The 22,891-nt window shown below is 41.7% G+C and overlaps 1 protein-coding gene across 1 annotated transcript in view; it reads right to left on the bottom strand.

Annotated features, from left to right (window-relative positions):
* Nucleotides 1-496: 496 nt before the first annotated feature.
* Nucleotides 497-22,891, bottom strand: part of LOC134607981 (uncharacterized) — a 72,483-nt gene continuing 50,088 nt past the window's right edge. Inside the window, exons 9-12 of the mRNA XM_063450599.1 lie at nt 20,850-20,957; nt 20,091-20,160; nt 16,912-17,211; nt 497-973 (exon numbers count right to left, since the gene is read on the bottom strand). Of these exons, the coding sequence (XP_063306669.1) occupies nt 876-973; nt 16,912-17,211; nt 20,091-20,160; nt 20,850-20,957 (576 nt within the window). The 3' untranslated portion in view covers nt 497-875. The remainder of the gene's footprint in view (nt 974-16,911; nt 17,212-20,090; nt 20,161-20,849; nt 20,958-22,891) is intronic.

Genomic DNA, 22,891 nt, shown 5'->3' with positions numbered 1-22,891 from the left:
TTAACCATGCAAAATTGCAATGTTTTACATTGCAGGCTTAAACAGACAGTGCATTGCAGCCATACCACTTTGATGAGATAAAGTGGTCTGGGTGCCTATAATGCCCCTTTTAGTATGAGTGGCCAATTGGAATACACATATGTATGATGATGCACAGTTAAACACTATGCAGTAAGGACCACCTGTGGGAGATCACTTTAATGCTGAAGACTTTAAAAATAGGTCTCTTCCACCTTTCAATAAATAAGTTTTTATCCCAATCTAGACATTTGCTAGTACAATGTATAGATAAAATTACATGTGGTTTAAAAACAGCATAAGTTTCAAAATATCAATAAAGTTGCTCTTTAAGTTGTGTTTTTTTTTTTTTTTTTTTAAACCAGCAATAAGGTGAGTGTCTTTACAGTTCGGTTAATTGTATTTATACATACATTCTTCACTGTATATGGGTAATATGGGTACAACCATATTATGTAGCACTGTAGCACTGAAAGACTGTTTTAATAAAGATTTATTTTTGTTTAAATTCAAAAGTCCACCTTTATTTACTTGGGATTTTAATTATTCAAAGTAATAAGGTGAATTATTTACAAGTAATATTTGAAAAAAATATGAACAGATAGGAATAATTATGATTTTTCACAGTCAAAATGACAAAACATACTCATGAAATAAACGGAATATTAAAAATTCGATGCAATAGTTATTTGGAAGGCTGGGTGTATCCTATGATTCAGATAAGTCAATATATTTACTGTCAGCGCCTAAATCTTTTTGTGAACCTGCAAAATACAGGCATTGCTCAAACCTAGATAAGACGAAGAAATTTTCATGTGTTTTTCCAATTCCAAACCATTTACATATGCATTGCTAAATTATACGTCTTCATCGTCACTGCTAGCAGCCTCTGCTGTCAGACATTCTGGGTTTCCATTTTCTACTGACTGATCCATTTCAAAATGATCATCCTTATCTGAAATGAAATACGGCACAAGTGAGTAGACAAACTAGTTGTAAAAAAACAAACAAAATGGTATTCAAACGGGAATGGCCACAGCGAATTTTTTTTACAAACTGACCGTACTTTGTGTTGATCCATTTTAAATACGCCCAGTTTTATGAACATATAAAACATGCATTTTAAAATTGCCACCACCAAAAAAAGTTCAAGTGTTAATTGCAGCTGAACTGAGCAATAGCTTGGGTATATGAAAATAATATTTATATATTTACATTATTACTGTTTAAAACAGATTTATGAAAAGATTCTCTAGATGGCAATTTTACTTTTAAAAGTGTATGCATGGAGAAAATTTAAAAGCCATCCAGAAAGTTCCTTGATATTAGAAGAAAGCTTAATTCAACCAGGACCGAGCAGTGAATTTATAGAGGAGATGCAGTGTATTATATTGTTAGCTGCCTTTAATCATTCAACTATTATATATTGATTTTCTAAGTTGCTGTTTCCTCACACTATATTATGTACTTTGTTATACACTTTAAAAGGGCCACTAAGGACCATATTCAATAGAGAGAGCCATAGTGGTTATAGTGCAAACAGTCCACATGTGTTTTCTGATGGTAAGTCAGGTACACAGTTTGACAGTTGCCTTTCAATATCAGGCACCAGTAGTTTTTCTGCTCTGAATTGGTTTGATAAAGCAGAAGCTTATACGTCCCCATTATCATACCAACGTATACCAGGTTTGGACATTATTTATTGGTTGAAAGTCATCAGATGATATGCTCAGTTAAAGAATAACATGCAGGCATGCTATATGTTTATATGATAATGCAGAAGTATGACCTTGAGCTTCCTCAGTTCAACTCAAACTGGAAGGACTGCATGTGTCCAACACAGAGCGTTAAGTGACAGACTGTTTGTAAAAGTCTGACAGATTACCATAGAAAGCACCTAGGTGCTCTTGCAACCATAACCTCATAACCTCTACAGTTTAATGGATATGGTGCTTAGAGTGTCCCTTTTATAAATACTTTAATAAATAAAAAAAAAAGGAGAGGATTTTGAGTAATGCAGCGCAAATCAGCAAATGATACACTACTACATAGATTATAGTTTATTCAGCTTAAACATGCCATGTTAATATGCTGCGCTATAAGTATATAATGCAGTGTTTGTATGAATGCAGTGTGTATATAATGCACTGTGATGGTATAAATGCAGTGTGTGTTTATAATGAATGTAGTGTGTGTGTGTTTGTGTGAATGCAGTGTGTGTTTGTGTAGTGTGTGTGTAAACTAGGTGAGGGGAGGGCATTTTTATTATTATTTTATTATTATATTTTAATATTTGTATTATTTTTCTATTTAATTTTTTTGTCCCCCCTCCCTGCTTGTTGCCTGGCCAGGGAGGGGGGGCCATGTGAATCCCTGATGGTCCAGTGGATGGGCTGTGCAGTGGGGGGGGGGCTGGCAGCAAGCTGTTACTTACCTTTACAGCAGCTCCTGTCAGCTCCCTTCACCTCCGTGCAGCTCCCCTGTCAGCTCCGTTTTGCTCACAGTGTAAGTCTCGTGGTCTGCGTGCCACTTTAAGAGTACTGCTATAATAACTTTATATGCAGCGACCACTTTATATATTGAATGTTCACTTTACATGTAGTGTCGTTATTCACATTATCTATCAGTGCATATCACTATTAGGCACTGTTTATATATTTATAGCGATCAATGCAATTTTAATTCATCCGTTTTTTATTAGTCAAGTTACACTTTATAATAAGTGGATATACAGTTGTCCGTTCATCACCACTCACGATCTCGCTATGTTTTGTATACTAGCGTTGCCATAGGAACACACTGCATGTTACCACGCTGGTTTGTAGTTACTAAGGGGCGGAGCCAATTCACACATGCGCCCGGCACTTGGCAACCCACCGAAGGCTTCTCACTTTCACTTAGGTGTTGCTATGGGAAGGCACTTAACATCATTAGAGGGGCGGAGTCACTCCACGCATGAGTTAGATCATCACACATATTTCACTAATGTTTGTAATTATGTATGTTTATATTCTAGTGTGTATAGACCATTATTCATATCTTGATCCTGAGGAAAGTCCCATTTGTTGCATATATATATATATATATAAAAATAAATATATTAGTATATCATCTGGTTGCAAATATTAAAATGATAATCAGCAAGAATTAGTCTTTATGTTAATAAATCATAATTTAAATTGACTAGTAAATTTAATCCATCCTGTAACTTGGCTTAGTTGTCCATGTATGGGATGGAAACTGTTTATTGTTGTAAATGGATTTAACACCTAACATCTTTTGGATTTATATCTAGTTTTACTTTCTCCTACACACTAAGAAGTAATAGGGTGTCCTCCTAGGTGTTAAAATGCATCTTCAGGCAGGGCGGAGGACGTGATGACGTAGACCGGAAGGTGTACGGGCCGTAAGGGGGAGGGAGCCGTTGGAGATGATCGACGCGTGGTAGAAGCCTCACGATACCACGCCAAGCAACACCGTTCAAACACCAGTGGAAGGTCGGCTCAAATAATTGTCAAACAATCCCTACTTATCTCCTACTTTGTTTTGCCTGTCGGCGATACCCGGGTGGCTGATCTGAGGAGACCGGGTGGTTGATCTGAGGAGACCGCCCTGTATGAAGGGGATTTGTTTGCCGCCGTTATGCGGAGCGAGGGATGAAGCTCCCAGCGTACCTGGGCTGATTCGGCTCTGCGCTGCTTATTATCCCGAGGTCATTGAAGGAGAAGGAGAAATTAAAAGGCCAAGTGCATCTCATAGAGGTATTTCTTTAAAAGAAAAATATAATTTTCTGTAAAGGAGGGCAGAGAAAGAAAGAGGGGAAAGGAGAGAAAAAGGGAGAGGAGAAAGAGGAAGGAAAAGGAAGGAAAAAATGGGAAAAAGATAAAGTAAAAGGGTAAGAACACATATGAGAGGGGGGATGAAATGAATTGAAAACAGAAAGAACGGAAATATATACCCCATATCCCCTATACCACAATACTTAAACACACGGCTTCTTCCCATACAATTTCGACAGCTTTAAAACAACTGCTCTGATAATAAAAAGAGAGCAAGACTTGAAAGCAGTTAATTGATATATCAGCTAAATTGCTAAAAATAATCGGAGAAACAATACAAAAGCAAGAAAACAAGAGAGAAATCTATACAAAGACAAGCCCAGAACGGTAAACTCTGCTCCAAAAAGAAAAAAACAAAAAAAAAAAAAAACACCTTGGAAACTGAGTCTGAATTTAAAGTAATACCCCCCTTATTCTCCTCTTAAAATGGCTTCTAAACGATCACAGGAACCTAAAGTATCATCAAAAACTGAAAATAAATCTCTAAAACAAGAAAAGAGACTTTCCACATTTTTCTCTCCTCAAAAAACTCAAGATACCAATGAAGATCCTTCTCCAGGCTCCTTTATTGAGACGATCCTGCCATCTACAGAATCACCGATTATCTCTATAGAAATCATAAAATCACTGTTGGATAATACTTCAAAAGAGATAAAAAAAGAGATCCAGGATAATTCTATCGACCTTAAAAACGATATCTCTAAGGTACTAACTAGAATACAAACAATAGAAGAAAAACAAGATCATACAGAATTTCAGATCCAATCCTTTAAAGATTCTCAAAGAAATGGAGCGCAAACTGGAGCAACTGGAAGTTAAATTGGCAGATTTGGAAGATAGGACCCGAAGAACAAATTTAAAATTCAGAAATATTCCAGAAAGCATAACAAATGAAAAATTGAAGGACTTTCTAAGAGAATTGCTCATTTCCCTCAAGATATTGTTATGGTACTTTTTCAGTAAACCAAAATGTTTAAATGTCTATCTGTTCCTGTCCAAATTAAAGAGAATTGAATTGCGTATATACGCTGAAGTAATTCAGTCTGACACACGGAGTTCAGGTTAAAATAACTTCGGGCTCTATACAAAGGTCCATCTGCGAGAATAATAAGATATGATATATGCTCTGAATGGTTTGATATTAACAATGGAACGAGACAGGGGTGCCCCTGTTATACGTTCTCTCAATTGAACCGTTAGCTATAGCCATCAGAGAAAATAAGGGAATAAGAGGCGTGATAATTGAAGAAGTAGAAGCAAAGATATGCCTATACGCAGACGATGTATTAATTTCAATAACATATCCGAAGATATCTCTTTGTAATTTAATGAAAGAGATTAAGAACTATGAGGACGTATCTAATTATAAGATAAATCTCCATAAAACTATAGCTTTAACAATTAATATAAACTTTCGTACTTTAGCCTATCTCCAGGAAAAATATAATTTTCATTGGACAAAAAAAAAAGAGTTCCAATATTTGGGAATTATGGTTATGGCGAATCCTCAGAATATACTAGAATGTAATTTTCTAAAACTACTTAAAAATACCAACAAGATTTTAAGGGAATGGCGCCCTTTGGAAATTTCATGGTGGGGAAGAGTCAACACAATAAAAGCATATGTTATCCCCAAATGGACCTATTTGTTTAATATGATCCCATTGAAAGTTCCAAAACCATGGTTGGATATGCTCCAACATTCTTTTTCTAATTTTATCTGGAAAGGGAAATCACCAAGAATAAAATCTCAAGTTTTAACAAAAAAAAATAATCAAGGAGGAATGGCCTCTCCACTAATTAAAGATATATATAGCGCTAACATAATTTCCCATATACATAAGTTCTACAGCTCTGGCTCAAGGAGACAACCCTGGTACCAGATAGAATCAATAAGGATAAAAGAGAAAGATCTATCACTTATGATTTGGGATGATAAAACTAATTATAATATACACTTAATGCAGACCAATTCTATGATCGTTTCTAACCTGATCGGAGAATGGCAGCGAATTAAAAAATTACTCAAGATATCTACAAAGATAGTCGAGGGAGTAAATATAAGGGTCATCGAAAGGATTATCCCTGACATGAATTTCTCTAAATGGAGATCGGCAGGGGAGATTTATGTCAGGGATCTCCTCCAAAATAGAAAGTTGCTGCCGTTTAAGGATCTTAAATCCAGCCTAAATCTTTCCGATACAGAGATTTTTCCTTACCTAAGAGTTAGAGGATTTATAAACGAATCTCTATTAAGAAGAGATAGTGGCTTAAATAACTTGGTATATAAGATTTTCGAGAAACAAACAACAAAATCGATATGCTCTATGGCTACAGATCTGATCAGACAAACTTATTCAGATATTTATCCTACTGCTAAAAAACAATGGGAGAAAGATCTTAACATAGTACTGACTGATAACGATTGGTGTACTCCTATGAAAATATTGAGAAAACATATACATTGTTTAAAATTAATAGAAACCTTTTTTAAAGTTTATCACAGGTGGTATTTAGTACCAACAAGACTAGCTAAAATATCTATATCCAACTCTTCTCTATGTTGGAGATGCCACAAGCATGAAGGTGATATGCTACACATATGGTGGAGCTGCCCAATAATTTCTAACCTATGGGATCTAATATACAGCTTTCTAGAGTTTTTTAACATCAAGGTTAAAAAGAGCCCACATTCAGGCTTATTACACCTTAAATGCGATAGACTTCCACGAGTTCAGTTAATATTAACTATTCACTCTTTTATTGCGACAAAGATACTAATTGCAAGAACCTGGAAACAAACTCACATACCTGATAGCAGACCGTTTATAATGCAATTATTATACCAACTCGAAATGGAAAGAGGAGTTGCATACTCTAATAACGACAGAAAGTATATCCATCATTTTGATAACTTTATACTTGAAATCAAAGATTGTTTCAGTTGATTTGACTCTCTCTCTTTTCCTGTTTTATTTAAGTATTGTTCAATAGTAACTATGCTGATATCAGTTGTGTAAAATACATGGGGCATTGTACTTATATAATATTTCAATTGGTAGTTTGGCTCGAAAAAGAAAAAAGAGCCGTATATTTTAATAACGATAGATAGTAGATCCATCACTCTGACAATATGATATCCAAGATCAAAGATCACCTTAGTTGATTGGCCCATACCTATTATTTCTTGTTCCATCCAAGTATCGTTAAATGTTTGTTATGTTATGTAATGTATTGATACCATCTGGGTAAAGTACATAATGTAAATTACCTATATCGTATCATAAATATATGTAGTTGTATGTATATATATGAATGAAATACTTTATGTCATTGTTTTGTAATTGAAAAGGAATCTATCCCAATAAAAAAGTATTAAACATAAAATGCATCTTCAGTAAAATATTTAACTTATAACTGACTACACCCGTTAGTAACATATATAAACCAGTGGAAAGCTGACAGAGTCCAATTTTTGTAAGTAACTTTTTGTTTAATAAGAGACCTAAGAGGATGTCTTGTTCACTATAAATATATAAAGTGGACTATAATAAACAAAGCTTTTCAGCCCTCTCTGAGTAAACTTTTGAAGTTATAGATTTAGGACTATGAAGAACCAAATCTGTGTTTTTAACAACTTAAATTGTCTGTAGATCCATATTTTCCTAACTGAATCTGTAAATGGTCACACTAGTCTGAAACGGTCACAGTTTTTTTGCATTATATACAGGGCCGGTGCTAGGATTTTTAGCTACATAGGCGAAGAAACATTTTGGCGCCCTCCATCCCCCTTAAAAAAATAAATAAATGCATCTACATTAGAACGAAGATGTAAATAAAAGGTATATGGCAAATATATGGTAAAAAAGCCAAAAATTATTGCCAGTTGATAAAGCCCTGTGTGGCGAAACGCGTTTTGGCTATTTTATATATTTTAATTATATTAATAAAGGAATATTGGCTTTTTTACCATATATTTGCCATATACCTTTTATTCTATATTTTTATTTTCATTTTCTTTCTACCTGGTCATACATCACCGTGAAGTCGACTTCCGTCAAAGAATCCTAGGTGGGGATAGTACCACCCACGTGAATATATTGAGCAGTACATCCTGCTCATTTAAATGTGAGTATTTTTATTCCTACTTTTCAGACTCATTTTTATCATATCAACAGTGAGCACTATATTTGGCTTTTATCCTTCTCTTTCATACCGAGGAATTATTAACACCTATATCCCACCAGTGGGGGGCAGACGCCACTGAATGCCAATCATACTTGAGCTAGTTTATGCTCTCAAATAGGTGAGTGAATTACCTCCCTAGTATTTATCCAACTTCTATCAACTCACAGTTTGCACTATTGGAGTTTCTCTGTTCTCTCATTTTTATTTCTACCACCGAGTCAAGACAGCCCAAGTATTAGAGAATCCAGCTTCCCATTGGAAAAACTATACACCTAAGTATCTACAAGCCTACTGGAACCCATAAGAAGCTTATCAAGTATTGGGACTATTATTTGTATTTCTTTCTATGTTACGCTTTTAGCGTGTGTGTTACATTTATTTATATACTCATTTATTTATTTTTTATTTATTTTCTTCTCTATAGCGCGACCTATTACGGTGTTTTTGCCATTCATATCCCTGTCCCTGCCACACAGCTTTCAGCAGACACCAGGGTAGTAGGCTGGGCTGGGCTCCGCGGGCGGTAACATCTGCGCTTGGCCACGCTACAAGAAGTAACTGGCCAGAGGGGAGAACAGTGCGCTTCCTTCCTGACAGTCAGCCTGACATTGCGCCTCCCAGGGCTGGTGCGCGCTAAGGTAGCGCCGGCCCTGATTATATAGACTTTTTTCCTATTTTGCCACTGCTGATACACAGGGTCTGAACTTATCCCATAAACTACTGTACAGTAGAGGTCTATAGCCTATGCAGATTAGCCCCCGCCAAACTCCACTAAAAAAAGTTCATTCTCAACGCAGTTTACAGATTTGTGGACCGTGCTCTGCATATGATTCTCCTTAATTATTTTTAAATGCTATGCATATCCATGCATATTTTGCAGTAAAATGTACTTGTTACATTGAGTATATTGTACATTGAGTATATGAATATGTTTGTAAAGATTATTAAAGTACACTGGAGAGAGGAAAAAACTACAACAAAACACACCCCCCCCCCCCCCCCAAAAAAAAAAAAAAAAAGGGAATGTGTTACAATCTTGCATTGTTCAAAAATAATAAAGGGTGCATTTGTTAGCACTTATTATAGCTTCTGGAATGATTGGAGTACACCCCTAAGCCAAGAATCCCAAATTCTGTTTCTCAAAGGTATGCATAAATATAAACCAATACTAGCAGATCAAGCTAAAGTTTTTATCCATAAAATTCTGTATCTCTAACCATATGAAGCACATGAAGTTTCTGCCAGGTACCAGTTTTACTTATCCTTTAGCCTTTTACAAAACCAAAATTGGGGGGGGCGTGGCTTGACTGCACATGGAGTAAGTCGCACGCTGCACTAGCTCCCGGGCCCCGATCCGCCTAAACCCAGACCCTGAGCGAATTTTGCGGTCCACATGGGGAGAACTAAACGGATGACGACCCCGAGACCTCCTCCTACACCCCACACCAACCTTAGACCCGGTCCGATGGACGAATTTCTGTCCACACCTCAGCACCTCAGGGACCCACGAGGCACGGACAAGATGGCGCCCACCTCCCCGAGCACCAGCAGCTTAGCGGGCTCCACGAGTGACACACCCGGCGCAGCCGCGCTGTCACAAATGTCGCTGGACATAGCAGCTATATCGGCCAACATGCTCACCCGAAGTGACAAGACGGCCCTGGTCGCGGAGCTGCGTACTGTCATCCGGGAAGAGGTAGCCGCGGTGCGCAGGGACCTGACGGCCCTGGAGCAGAGGGTGGACGACCTGGAAGAGACTCGCCTCCAAACTGTGCAATACCAGCAGGCCACAGACCTAGCTACAGCGAGGCAGGGGAATATACTCCTTGAGATGCGCAGACAGGTCGAGGACCTGGACAACAGAGGCCGCCGCAACAACATACAAGTACGGGGCCTCCCTGAAGCCGACAATGAGTCCCCACGAGAACTACTGACAGGCCTTTTCTTGTACCTGCTGGGAGAAGACGCACCCCCTGATATATCCATGGAACGCGCACATAGAGCGCTCCGAGGCCCTAGGAGAGATGGCCAGCCCAGGGACCTGATTTGCTGCCTCACATCGTTCCAACTCAAGGACGCCATAATGAGAGCGGCCAGGGCCCAACGCACGCTCACATATATGGACTCCCAGGTCATGCTATTCCAAGACCTGTCGCCTCTCACGCTAGATGCCCGCAGAGCGCTGAAATCGCTCACAAACATGCTAACGGAGAAGCGGATTCCCTATAAATGGGGCTTCCCATTCAGCCTACAAGCCAAGATCGAGAACCGTTGGCACACGCTGCGCTGGCCCAACGATGTCACCAGATTCCTCCAGTCCACTGGACTGCCACATGTCCACGTTTCTAACTGGATTCTTGAGTATCCGTCTGCACGTCCGACTGGACCCCACCCAGCGGCCGAGAATCTGTCGGGCGAACGTGTTGCCCCCCTTCCGCAACGTCGAGGTGGCCCTGTCGGCCCAGAAGAATAACACCCGGTGACGCCACTACCGACCATCTTTGCCTGGAACCATGAACCTCATCCTACGCTACCTAGCCCTTATTCAGGTACCACACCCGTCCCTCTGACTTAGATGATTGCCGACCTCATCCTGTACGGGGTGGACACTGTGAAGTTGACCACAGGTTAGTGGGACATTATCGCTGGCTCATTGCAGGGCTTAAGACTTAGAGTTGCACTTTGGGTGGGGGGGTTTTTTTGGGGTCACGGACCGTACCGGGTGGGCTGTAATGCGTTGGACTGTTTGGGAGGCGGGCTTGGGCTGCTCAACCTCACGTAGTGCTGGCTCTTAGTCATACCCGGGCCTAGCAGGTTGGCATACTCAGGGGGCAAGGTATTGGGGTACGTCTCCCCACGTATAATGCTTCTTGCCTATATCCACTGTTTTCGACTTTGTTTTCCCACAACATGCTTAACTTGTTTCGAGTCGACACCCCTGGCGCATACCCCGCAGCTAACGTTGATTAACGTGCCACCTCACTGGTTCATATACCTTGTAATGCATTGCACTGTGTTCCACATGTTAACCCACCCCATTGCTCCCCGTCTTAGAGATGCAGTGGTGAACCACCCGCGGCATTTAATGCCCTAGTACCTGCCGCCCACCTAGCAAGGATTAAGCGGCTGTTGTTGGTGTTGCACCACACTGCCCGATGCAGGTCATGTTATATTACACTCATATTGTTGACCACTTCCTTTGCCCCCTTTCACGTGTTCCCCCGAGAGGCTTCAGTAATTGATTTGTTGTTCTTGTATACCTAACTGTTTGTGATGCTTTATTTCGAATGTGTTTAGTTAAAAACGTGTATTTCAAAATTGGCATAGGTACCATAGCGTTCTCCATGGCATGCGTTTTTTGAAAATGCCTACTATGCCGTCACCCCCCGCTGCGCTACCGCACGGCCACACCCTGTATAATAGGATAGCTCGCCCATGGGCCGGGGTAACGGGTACTGATCTTCCTTGCGTAATGGGTACACTACCACCATTCATGTGCCCTTTATACATAGCCGATACACCTAAATTATACCGAACGTACCACCGGCGGCATCATACGCAACTGTGGCTGGTACTGCACTGCTTTCGCTTATTACCCGGTTACATGCTACATTGCTTGGTGCCGCACGTGGCGACCCCCTTACTGCCGCACCCCACTTGAGCGCCCTGTACACGCGTGCCGCGCCCCATTCCCAGGTTTCCACTATACCTCAGGCACGCGCAGCAAGGCCCTTGTGGGATGCAAGGCACACCGTCTATTATGGGTACTGTAGACCAACCCCCATATAGTTATTCTTTGTAATACTAGTACCATACGCACACCCAAGAGATCCATGCCCTGTGCTTGTTATATTTACGTAGAAAAATGTTTGTGGTATCCCGAATTATGTTATGGTTTTGCTGATGACCTGGGCTACAAAGCCGATGCTGAGAATATAACGTTCTGTTCACATGTGTTACTCTGCAATGTATTGTATTACACTGTGCTGTATTAACCGTATCTTTGCATGACAAACGGCTCTGACTACCACTCCCCACAGGCCTGCCCTGGGGGCCCGCCCCCTCCCCCCCCCCCCCCCCCCCCCACCTGGCCTTTCCCCTCCGCCCGCCTACCCGAGAGGGACACGAACCCATGGTGCTGGCAGATGCCCCTACGCTACCGACGGACTTGACACCCCCCCCTTCTTCTCCCCCCCCCCTCCCCCCCCGGACACGCAAGGATCTAGACAGCCATCTCCCGCGGCGGATCGGGAGCCGAGGGACATGGGTGCCGATTACATCCCCTCACGTGACACAGACTTCGTGGGTGGCCTTCCCCGCACCTCACGCAACTGAACTTCTTTGTAAATAGGACCGTAGTTCTACGAGACTTTCCTGACCCATAGTCTCCCGAACGCTGTCAACCGGTCTAGGTTCACACGTTGCATTGACTCTCCCTCCCCTCCTCCCCCCCCCCCCCCCTTACTGAATGACGAACCCCCATCCTCCAGGCGTCTGCCGCGCGGGGGCCGGAGCGGGGTTCGGCCCGGCCCTGCTTAAATACTGGTCCAATAATACCGGGGGCCTCAACCAGCCGGAGAAACGTTCGCACCTGCTCCGTCGTCTCTGGGCGGAGAGTGTGTCCGTGGCGTTCCTGCAGGAGACGCACTTCCGGGGCCCAAATGCTCCCAAACTGGAAAACAAACGTTTCCCCCTGGCTTACTATGCCAACCACCCTGATTCTAAGAGAGCAGGTGTAGCAATACTGTTCGCACACAACACACCCTTCTGCCACGTAGAGACCCAAAGAGATCCGGGAGGCAGGTACATTTTTATCAAGGGTAAGATAGCTGACCACACGTACACATTCGCATGCTTATACTCTCCTAACCGCGGCCAGCACACCTTTCTTTCCCGCACCCTAAATAGACTGAACAAGTTCAGGGAGGGGCTTCTTCTGGTAGCAGGTGACCTGAACATGCCACTTGACCCACTCCTGGACACGTCACGAGGAACGTGCACACACCCGTCGCACTGCTTGCGGACGGCTACTAGGGCTCTTACTAACTTAGGACTGGTTGACTGCTGGAGAACCGCACACCCCGATGACAGAGACTACACACACTTCTCACACGTCCACCGCCATTATAGCCGTATTGATTACATTTTCATGCCCCAGGAATACCTCTCCCTCCTACGCGACGCGCACATTGGAATCATGACCCACTCGGACCACGCCCCGGTTACAGTCTGCACGAGCTCCCCACTTTACAAACCGAAGGATAGGCAATGGAAACTGAACGTATCCTTGCTGACAGACCCGGTCACCCGCGCATCCACACATCAGACGCTCACACAATACTTCGACACTAACGACAACCCGGACACGCCACCCCTGACGGTCTGGGAGGCACACAAATGTGTTGTGAGGGGCCACTACATCGCCATTTGCACTCAGCGGAAGAGAGATAGACTCAAGCACTTCACCAATCTCACCACCAGGGTTACTGACTTGGAGAACATGCACAAACAGACATTGGACGACGACACCTACCTACAACTGACTGAAGCTAGGAGGGAACTTAGGGATCACCTTTCGCAGGGACTGCTGCACACACTGTCGAAGTCAGCCAGATACTTTTATGAACACTCTAACAAGAGTGGTCGACTTTTAGCAAGGATGCTCCAGACAAAAAGACGAACACAACACATTCATAAAATAAACACACCCAACCAACGTAGCATGCGACTCCCAGGAGGCATTCTTGAAGCCTTTCAGACCTACTACGCTGACTTATACAACCAGACACAGACCGCACACGGACAAACATCTCAGACACACCAACGACAAATCACCGACTACCTCTCCCAGCACATAGCCAAAACACTCACCCAGGAACAATCGGAGGACCTAGAACTACCCCTGACACTTGACGAACTTAGAGGTGCTCTAAAGTGCATGAAACCTCACAAAGCACCGGGCCCGGACGGATTACCGGTCTCATACCTTCGCACATTTAGTGACACGCTCTTGCCTAAACTTCTCTCAGGTCTGAACTCGATTCGCGAAGGAGGGCAGTTCCCGACGGACACACTAGCCGCCACCATCACCATAATCCCCAAGGAAGGTAAAAACCCGTCTAATTGCTCGAGTTACCGCCCGATCTCGCTCCTAAACTCGGACCTTAAGCTCTTTGCTAAAGCGCTAGCACTGCGGATCTCCCCGCTCCTCCCGGATCTGATTCACCCAGACCAGGTCGGGTTTATCCCGGGCAGGGAAGCCCGTGACGACACGATCCGGGCCCTTAACATCATCCATATCGCTAAATCCAAGAAACGCGAGGTTGTCCTGCTATCGACGGATGCCGAAAAGGCGTTCGACCGGGTAGATTGGTCATACCTCGCGTCCACCCTCCACCACTTCAGATTTGGCCCGCAGCTGCGCAACTGGGTGGCGGCTTTATACACGACCCCGACGGCGCGCATTCGCGTCAATGGTGCATTAACGAAACCTTTCCCCATCAGCAATGGCACGCGGCAAGGTTGTCCCCTGTCCCCCCTCCTGTTTGCCCTCTCTCTAGAACCTTTCCTGGAGGCGGTCAGACGGGACGGGGGTATTACGGGGGTGACTCTGGAAGCAGAGGAACACAAACTTGCCGCCTATGCTGACGACATGTTGTTCTTCCTGGAACAACCCTTAATTTCCATCCCTAACCTCCTCAAAGCGTTCCGCGATTTTCATCGAGTCTCCAACTTGAAACTGAATATGTCCAAGTCAGAGGCCTTGCCCCTACTCGATAACACCGAGCTGGTTGATCGGTTGAGCTCAGAGTTCGCCTTCTCTTGGCGACCAGACAGACTACGGTACCTGGGCACTTGGCTACCGAGAGATCTCGCACAACTCTACCCGATGAACTTTCCCCCCCTACTCGCAATTATTCAAAAGGACCTCCTACGTTGGTCCCCAATGTATCTCACCTGGTTCGGCCGCATACAAGCCTTGAAAATGAATGTCCTCCCCAGACTACTATACCTTTTCACGACATTACCTGTCGCGATTCCGCAATCGTTCTTCCGTACACTGGCCAGAGACATCCGTAGCTTTGTATGGAACCGCTCCGCTTCCCGCATTCGCAGAGCCACCCTGGAACGCCCAAAGGCAGCAGGGGGGGCCGGACTACCTTCTGTGCAACGATACTACCAGGCCACACATCTACAAAGGGTGGTGGACTGGCACGCGAACACGGGTACCAGGAGATGGGTGTCCATGGAGGTACAGCAATCCCGCGGTACGATCCCTGCTAGACTCTGGCTTGGCTCCCTTACATATTCTGAGCTCCGACTCCAAAATCCCCTCATAGACGCCACCCTTAGGGTATGGTGCTCACTACGCTTCACGCACAGGCTCACCACATCACCTAATCCACTGACCCCGATCACACATAACCCGTCTCTCGCGGACGGTCTCACCCCCGCGGCAATGCGAAATTTTCACCAGACGGACTGGCTCTACCTGCATCAGTGGATCGCAGACAGAGCCCTTAAACCGTTACCCAATGTCATATCGACCCAGCACCCGACCCTGATAGACGCGTTCCACTATCACCAGGTGAAGACATACTACACAAATATTCAAGGCAAAGACCACATTCACAGACGACTGACCGATTTCGAACAACTGTGCACCGACAGAAAACACCTTGATCACGCTGTATCCCACCTCTACGTACGCTTACTGACACCGGACAATGAGGGCACACTGGGGTTCACGGACAGGTGGGAGTGGGAGACGGGCACGCGCTTGACTGCCCAGGAGTGGGGCAAAATCTTTCTACTAACCCACAAATGCTCCATTAGCTCTAAATACCAGGAGATGAGCTACAAATTACTCACGCGATGGTATAGAACCCCAGAAGTGCTCAGACACATTCACGGTACAACCTCTGGCGACTGCTGGAGATGCCACTCCACCCTGGGCACCACCCTTCATATCTGGTGGTCTTGCCCACGCATAGCTCCATACTGGCACATGATACACGACAAAATTAAGGAAATCACGGACACAGATCTCCCATTCTTGCCATTGGCAATGCTCCTCCACCACACATCCATTCCCATTCAACAGTACAAAAAATCCCTCACAATACACCTGCTCTCTGCTGCGAAAAGCCTTATCCCGCTGCTTTGGAAAAGCCAGGCGGCACCCACTTACAAGCAATGGGTCGACAAGGTTGAGGAGATCCGTGGGATGGAAATGCTAACTGCGTCCCTGCGGGAGCGCTCGGACAAGTGCGCCCTCCAATGGTATCCCTGGACGTCCTATACTGCACGGGGACGGGCCTGACCCCGTATTCCCGGCCCTCCGGGAGACGCCTGATACCCTCGCCTGCTACCCCGACCCATATTCCTATGACGAAGATTAGTTCCCAGACCCAGCCACCCCCCTCCTATACCCAACCTTTGACTCACCCGACAGCTATAGACGCGCCTGTAATACATTTTACACCTGAGGAAGGTGCCCCACATCGCCTACCACAACCCGCTTAGGCGGACACGCTGTGCATTGATTGTGACAATGTCATTGGTGAAACATTATGCTCGACTATGTATCAATGCTGGGCTCGATATACTGAGCCGATGTATGTCATTCTTTGCAATTTGATGTTTGTTTCCCCTGCCTATCCCCTCCCTTTCCTTTTTTCTGTACCCCTCCCTTACTTGGAAAAAATTTCTCATAAATAAAGAATGTCTAAAAAAAAAAAAAAAAAAAAAAATTGGTTTAATAAAAGGAACTGAGGGCCTTGTACACACAGCTTATATCTGGTAAGATGTGAGCATATTAAACACAGAAAATAGACAGAAAAGGAAAACCACCAATAGTTTATACCTTCAAGATCAGGATTGGAAGTACAATTTTCCTCAAGTGTATCAATCACTTCCAAGGTTTCTGTATTATCATTTTCACTGAGGACAATCTCACCTAGCTCTTCTTTGATGTTACTATTTTCTCCTACATTGGCTGATTTTATAGTTATCTGTAGTGAAGAACGACTGGTTGACCGAACATGCTCTGATGAAGGTGATCTTGATGAAGAGTGAGAATAAGTCTTTCTCCTCCTATGTTTAGCCTTCTGTTTGTGTGATGAGGTATGAAGTGGCTGTATTGAAATGGAGACAGACCTGGAGCCTAAAACATAAAAATATACTTTAAGGGAAGATTAGGAATAATGAGAGAGATAGACAGACAGACAGACAAAAAGACATTCACAGGTTTATTTTATATGCACAGATTTACAATGTTTTATTTATAAATGTGTGGTTCTTTTAAGATTATCTACATTATCTTTTATTTTAAAAAGTTTTTGTTTATAGTAACATGAACAAAATGTCATATTTGTGTCTATAACTTATAGACCTAAATGTAAAAAGTTGTATTTAAAGGTCTGCACTACTTTCAACATGTCAGTTATTTTAGCACAGGGTTGTCAAACGTGGCCCACTCACGGTCTATTTAGGCAGTGGGCCTGATTCATAACCACAGATCTGCTGGGGAGATCACACCACTGGCCGCTTATTACTAAAGCTTTCTGTCCATGTGTAGTCCTAAAGCCTTTGTCGCTGGCATCAATCTAGTATCGTGAAGCAGAAATGGGGATTTGATATTATGTTAATATACCTGGCCCCTCCACTCACAGGCCTAAAGCCAGGCATGCAGGGTTTGAAGACTGCACAAACAGCTCAACAGTACCTCGCTCTCTCTGTGCCTAGGATCAAGTGCAATGCAGCAAAAAAACGCATTAGGCTGGTTATGTGGGAATTGTAATCAATCTTTGCACTTTATTAAAGATATGGGCTATGATGTGTACAATTATTTTGTGCTTTTGAATAATAGTTATGTTTTAAACTTTATACTTGGAGCAGCCTATATTTATACATCAGGTTTTATTGTTATTAGATGATTCCACCCTTCGTTTTGCTGTACAGACACTCAACCAATCTACCGGTAGCAGTTTAAAAATTTATTGTGGGGGAAACGAGTGAGAATAGGAAAATATAATGAGGAGTGCTGGGGCGACATAATAAGGGTGCAGAAGATAGAAAATGGATCAAGGGAATTGGGAATACTGAGATAATTGGCATACACAAAGGTAAACGGATACACACATATATACTAAGATTACATTTACAGGAACACACACATACATACTGATATTGCACACAGACGTATAGAGGAATACCAGCAAACAAAGGTGCTGACAAAGAATGAGCATGCACACAGTAACAACAAACACTGACTGAAATGCATGCTCACATGAACACTTATAAACACACATATTGGTATTGCACAAATACAAAAACTCCATATGCATATATCTATAGACTGTAAGCGGGTTTGAGCAGGGTCCTCTTCAACCTATTGTTTCTGTAGGTTTTCTTGTAATTGTCCTATTTATAGTTAAATCCCCCTCTAATAATATTGTAAAGCGTTACAGAATCTGTTGGCACTACATAAATGGCGATAATAATAATAATATCAGGACATTTACAAGTGTTCTGAAAAGTGAAAGATTAAATTCCATCATTATTTTGATTGTATTAATTAAAGTGGTCTAAAACGTGTTTTCTTCAAAGTAAATTCTACCAGTTTTAACCAAAGTATCCAATAGAATACACGGCTATATTTATTAGAGTGGTGGAAACAGAACACTTCTGTCTGAAAAGTAGCAGAAAGATTGGTATAGCTGTTGCAATGTTGAAATGGTGTATATTAGAATATGATGGTTAGGGGACAATAGCAAGAGATGAAAAATAAACAGATAATTTAATAAATCATGCACAATATTTGCAGAATGTTAGACATAAAAGAGTGAGCAACTGATAAATGCGGATTGCAAAGTTATACTGCATTCTTGGGAAAAATACATTTAAATTAACCCTTTACCTGCCATTTGAGCACGGCTTGCAGTACTATACTTTTTTTTCTACCCTCAGGGATTAAATTAGATTTATTTTTAACCCTTAGGGGTCACATTTATTTTACTAACTTTAAATTAGATGATTTCATTAATTTAGCTTAATAAAACTGTTTTGGTATATGGGTCATACCTCTGCAGTCTCACTGCTTACAGCCCTAGCTACACTTCTCATGGAAGAGACAGGAAAAAGTCCTCCTGGGTAAGCATCAACAGCACTCCACGCTGGAGTAAAATTGAATGCCTCCTGGGTCATTCTTCCACAAAACTTTGGCATAGAAAACAGAGCATCAATGAATATGCCTTGCGGACATACTAGTCAGTAGTAAATCCACACCATCTACAACATGGGACAAGCAAAAACGGATATCTTTAGGATTAATTTTAAGGGTGGAATATAATATTTTTATTTTAGTCATTATAAATTGCCTGGTCATTAGAAGATGAATACTCATATGTACTGCCACCATAAAACAGAATAAAGGAAAATGTAAGATTTGTAGTACATTATAGGGAAACGGTCATGCACTTTCGCACATTTCAATCTCCATAGTAATTTCCATCTATACATTGTGCTAGCAATGTGAAATAGGTACAGATGTATAGATAGCCATGAAAAATGTGCTTAATTGTGCTTCTCCCCTACATGACAGACTATCGGCATAATCTGCAAAGCCTATATCATGTGGTGAGTCCCCCTGCAGCAGTTGTCGTATCCTCCTCCATCCTCCTTTTTGGTAAAGTTAATTATTTTTTATTTAGAGACTTTTTCATACAAGAGTACAGGTTTACTTTAAGTATACCATGTAAAATAACAAAGGAAAAACTTGCAGTAAAAAAACAAAACAAAAAAAAAAACAACCGTATCTCTTGACCGTTATTTGCTTTCTTTTCCCATTGGTCTTTTACTCTTTGAAGTGAGACATAAAAAAAAATTCACTTATGTAAAATATATTTTTGATGATGTCTGTCTCCTGCTAGACTCTACCAAAAGTCATCCCTAATTCAAGGTAGAAAATAATTTACACTGTAATAATAATAATAATGGGCAGTGTAGCTCAGTCACATAAGATGTTTTTTTTATTTGACATACCTGAATATGTTCTGGGACTCTTGAGATCTTCCTCATCAACACTAGACTCTGGCTCAGCTCCAAAGCACTCCTTAAAAACAAAATAACACTGCATTGCTGAAAATCACACAGAGTTGAGTGAAGAGGGATGGATTTGCAGAAATGTATAACACAGTAAATCCCAAATTATTTCCCATTAACATGCACTTCATTTATATATATCTTCACTATATTTACACGTCCTGGCTTGGGCTTATATGATCTTTTGCCAGCACCAGGACAAATCCTGCTCTGTACCAGTGCTTTCCATTAATTCAATCCCTCTCCTGATGAACATTTTACTAATTGGAAACAGATTATTTTAAATTACAACCGATATTGCCTGGTGGCGTAACCAATACTCTTCTTGAGCATGCCAGGGCATGTATGTCAAAGAGAATAATGTATGGATAAAATCACCCACCATGCAGTTTTTTTTAACGAAGATGCCAAAATTAAGGACATGATACTTTCAATCCGTAAACTGATTTTGATAGAATCCTTTACTAGACCAGTTTGTTACAGTTTATAAAAAAATAAGCATATATATAGCCCAAATAACCCATTTTCACATGCGTCATTTTTACTCCTAGCAGAAAATTATATATATATATATATATATATATATATATATTTGCAGTAACATTTCAATCCTGGCATTTTTATACACATGCTTATTAACACACCCAAGAAAAAAAAGGAAATTCATACATTCACAATTAGGTGTTTGAAAATGTTTACCTTATCTTCAAGGTCCTTTCCCTGAAACTTCCTCAAAGCCTTTGAAAACAACAGTGTGACTGTTTTGATAAAAGTCACATCAGATTTATCTGCCACTTCAAAGTTACGCTAAAATAAAACATTGGAGAAATTAAATTTATATATAAAATAACAAAAACAACAAACAAAATCAATCAGAGTTATTCTCTAAAACTGTTGTCTTAATTCTGTCATTTTCACCAGATTTTTCCATTCAACCAAATGTCGACCACATTGTCAATTTTCATATTTAGGAAAGCCAAATGCGGTCAGGATTCTCTTGGTCTGATTAACTCTGTAACATTGGTTCGATTCTTTCGGAAAGTAACAAATGCCCCTAGATCTATAGCACAGGAATCAGAGATTAATCAACAACCTCATGGTGGCCAAAAATGAACCCCCATATAACTCTTATGAAGGCAATCTACCCCCATATTACTGATCGCCATATTACTATAATAGAGGTAACGTACCTCCATATGCCCCCAACTGCCAGAAGGTAGGGCATATCTGCTAAACAAAACTAGCAACTGGGAAAAGGCATCATCCCATGGGAAATAACAGGGAAAACAAAGTGCGCACATGCACCAAACCATGGGAATTGGGGATAATTTAAATTTTAAGAGGGGAACCTAGCTTCCTTGGCCCCAGGGGAAAGGAACCTAATTAGGGTTGCCACCTTTTTTGAGGAAAAATACCAGCCATGCAAATTTGCATAATGAATTATGCATACCTGATGTGACTGGACACGACATTACGGATGTTGCATAACATTTGGAAGAGGAAAGTTCCCTAAATTGCTAAAATATTATTTACAGTGTGTACTATGACTGACTGTGTGTGTAGCATTGTTTATGTGTAGCAGTAAGTGTAAGTGTGTATACTGTGTTAGAGTGTGGGTGTAGTTTTGTGTGTATACCATATCCTGTTGTGTATGCTGTGTGTGTTTGTGGCAGTGTATGTATACAGTGTCTGATTGTGGGTGTAAGGAGTTTTGTCTACGCAGGCTAAGATGCATCCCCCCCCCCACCCCAAAAAAAATGCATCTTTACCCATGTGTCTTGCAACCCCCTCTTTATCCCCTTAAGGACACATGACGTGTGTGACACGTCATGATTCCCTTTTATTCCAAAAGTTTGGTCCTTAAGGGGTTAAACCTCTTACCTTCTGTAGCCAATTTCGTATTTCTTATCCCATCTTTTGAATGTCTTATCCCCTTGTGTGTTTCCTACAACCCCCCTTGTGTGTTTCCTACAACCCCCCTTGTGTGTCTTTTACTTCCCCAGACCCTTTTTTTCTCTTACTTTCCCACCAGCCCCTTTGTGTTTCTCTTACTCTCCACAGACCCTTTGTGTGTTCCTTTCCCCCCCCCCCCTAGCCCCTTTGGGTGTCTCTTTCCTCCTCAGCCATACAGACCTAGATATGTACAGGCAAACAACCCTCCCACAATGGGGCAATTACAGATTTTTTCCTCATTTGTTTTATTTTTCATTTATTAACTTATTCAATTTGCTATGTCAATTAGCCCTGTATATCTGGTCACTTTTTAGTTTATAGTTTATCTATGGAGTTGCCTCTACTATTATGGTCCATTTGCCTACAAGGTTATGTTTATTTGATTTTTAATGTTATATATTTTTTAGTTTATTATCTATAGTTTATTATTGAGGAATATCCTCCTAATGTTTATTATTTACTGTTTTGAACTGAATTCGCTATACAGCATATGATTACAATCAACAGTTCTATTAGTAATGCATTGTATGATTTCAATTAATCTATTAAGTAATGGGTATATACAGGGAGTGCAGAATTATTAGGCAAGTTGTATTTTTGAGGATTAATTTTATTATTGAACAACAACCATGTTCTCAATGAACCCAAAAAACTCATTAATATCAAAGCTGAATATTTTTGGAAGTAGTTTTTAGTTTTAGCTATTTTAGGGGAATATCTGTGTGTGCAGGTGACTATTACTGTGCATAATTATTAGGCAACTTAACAAAAAACAAATATATACCCAT

The sequence above is a fragment of the Pelobates fuscus genome, chromosome 4, assembly GCF_036172605.1.
Source record: "Pelobates fuscus isolate aPelFus1 chromosome 4, aPelFus1.pri, whole genome shotgun sequence".
Classification (NCBI taxonomy): domain Eukaryota; kingdom Metazoa; phylum Chordata; class Amphibia; order Anura; family Pelobatidae; genus Pelobates; species Pelobates fuscus.
This window is presented reverse-complemented; position numbering and strand designations above follow the sequence as displayed.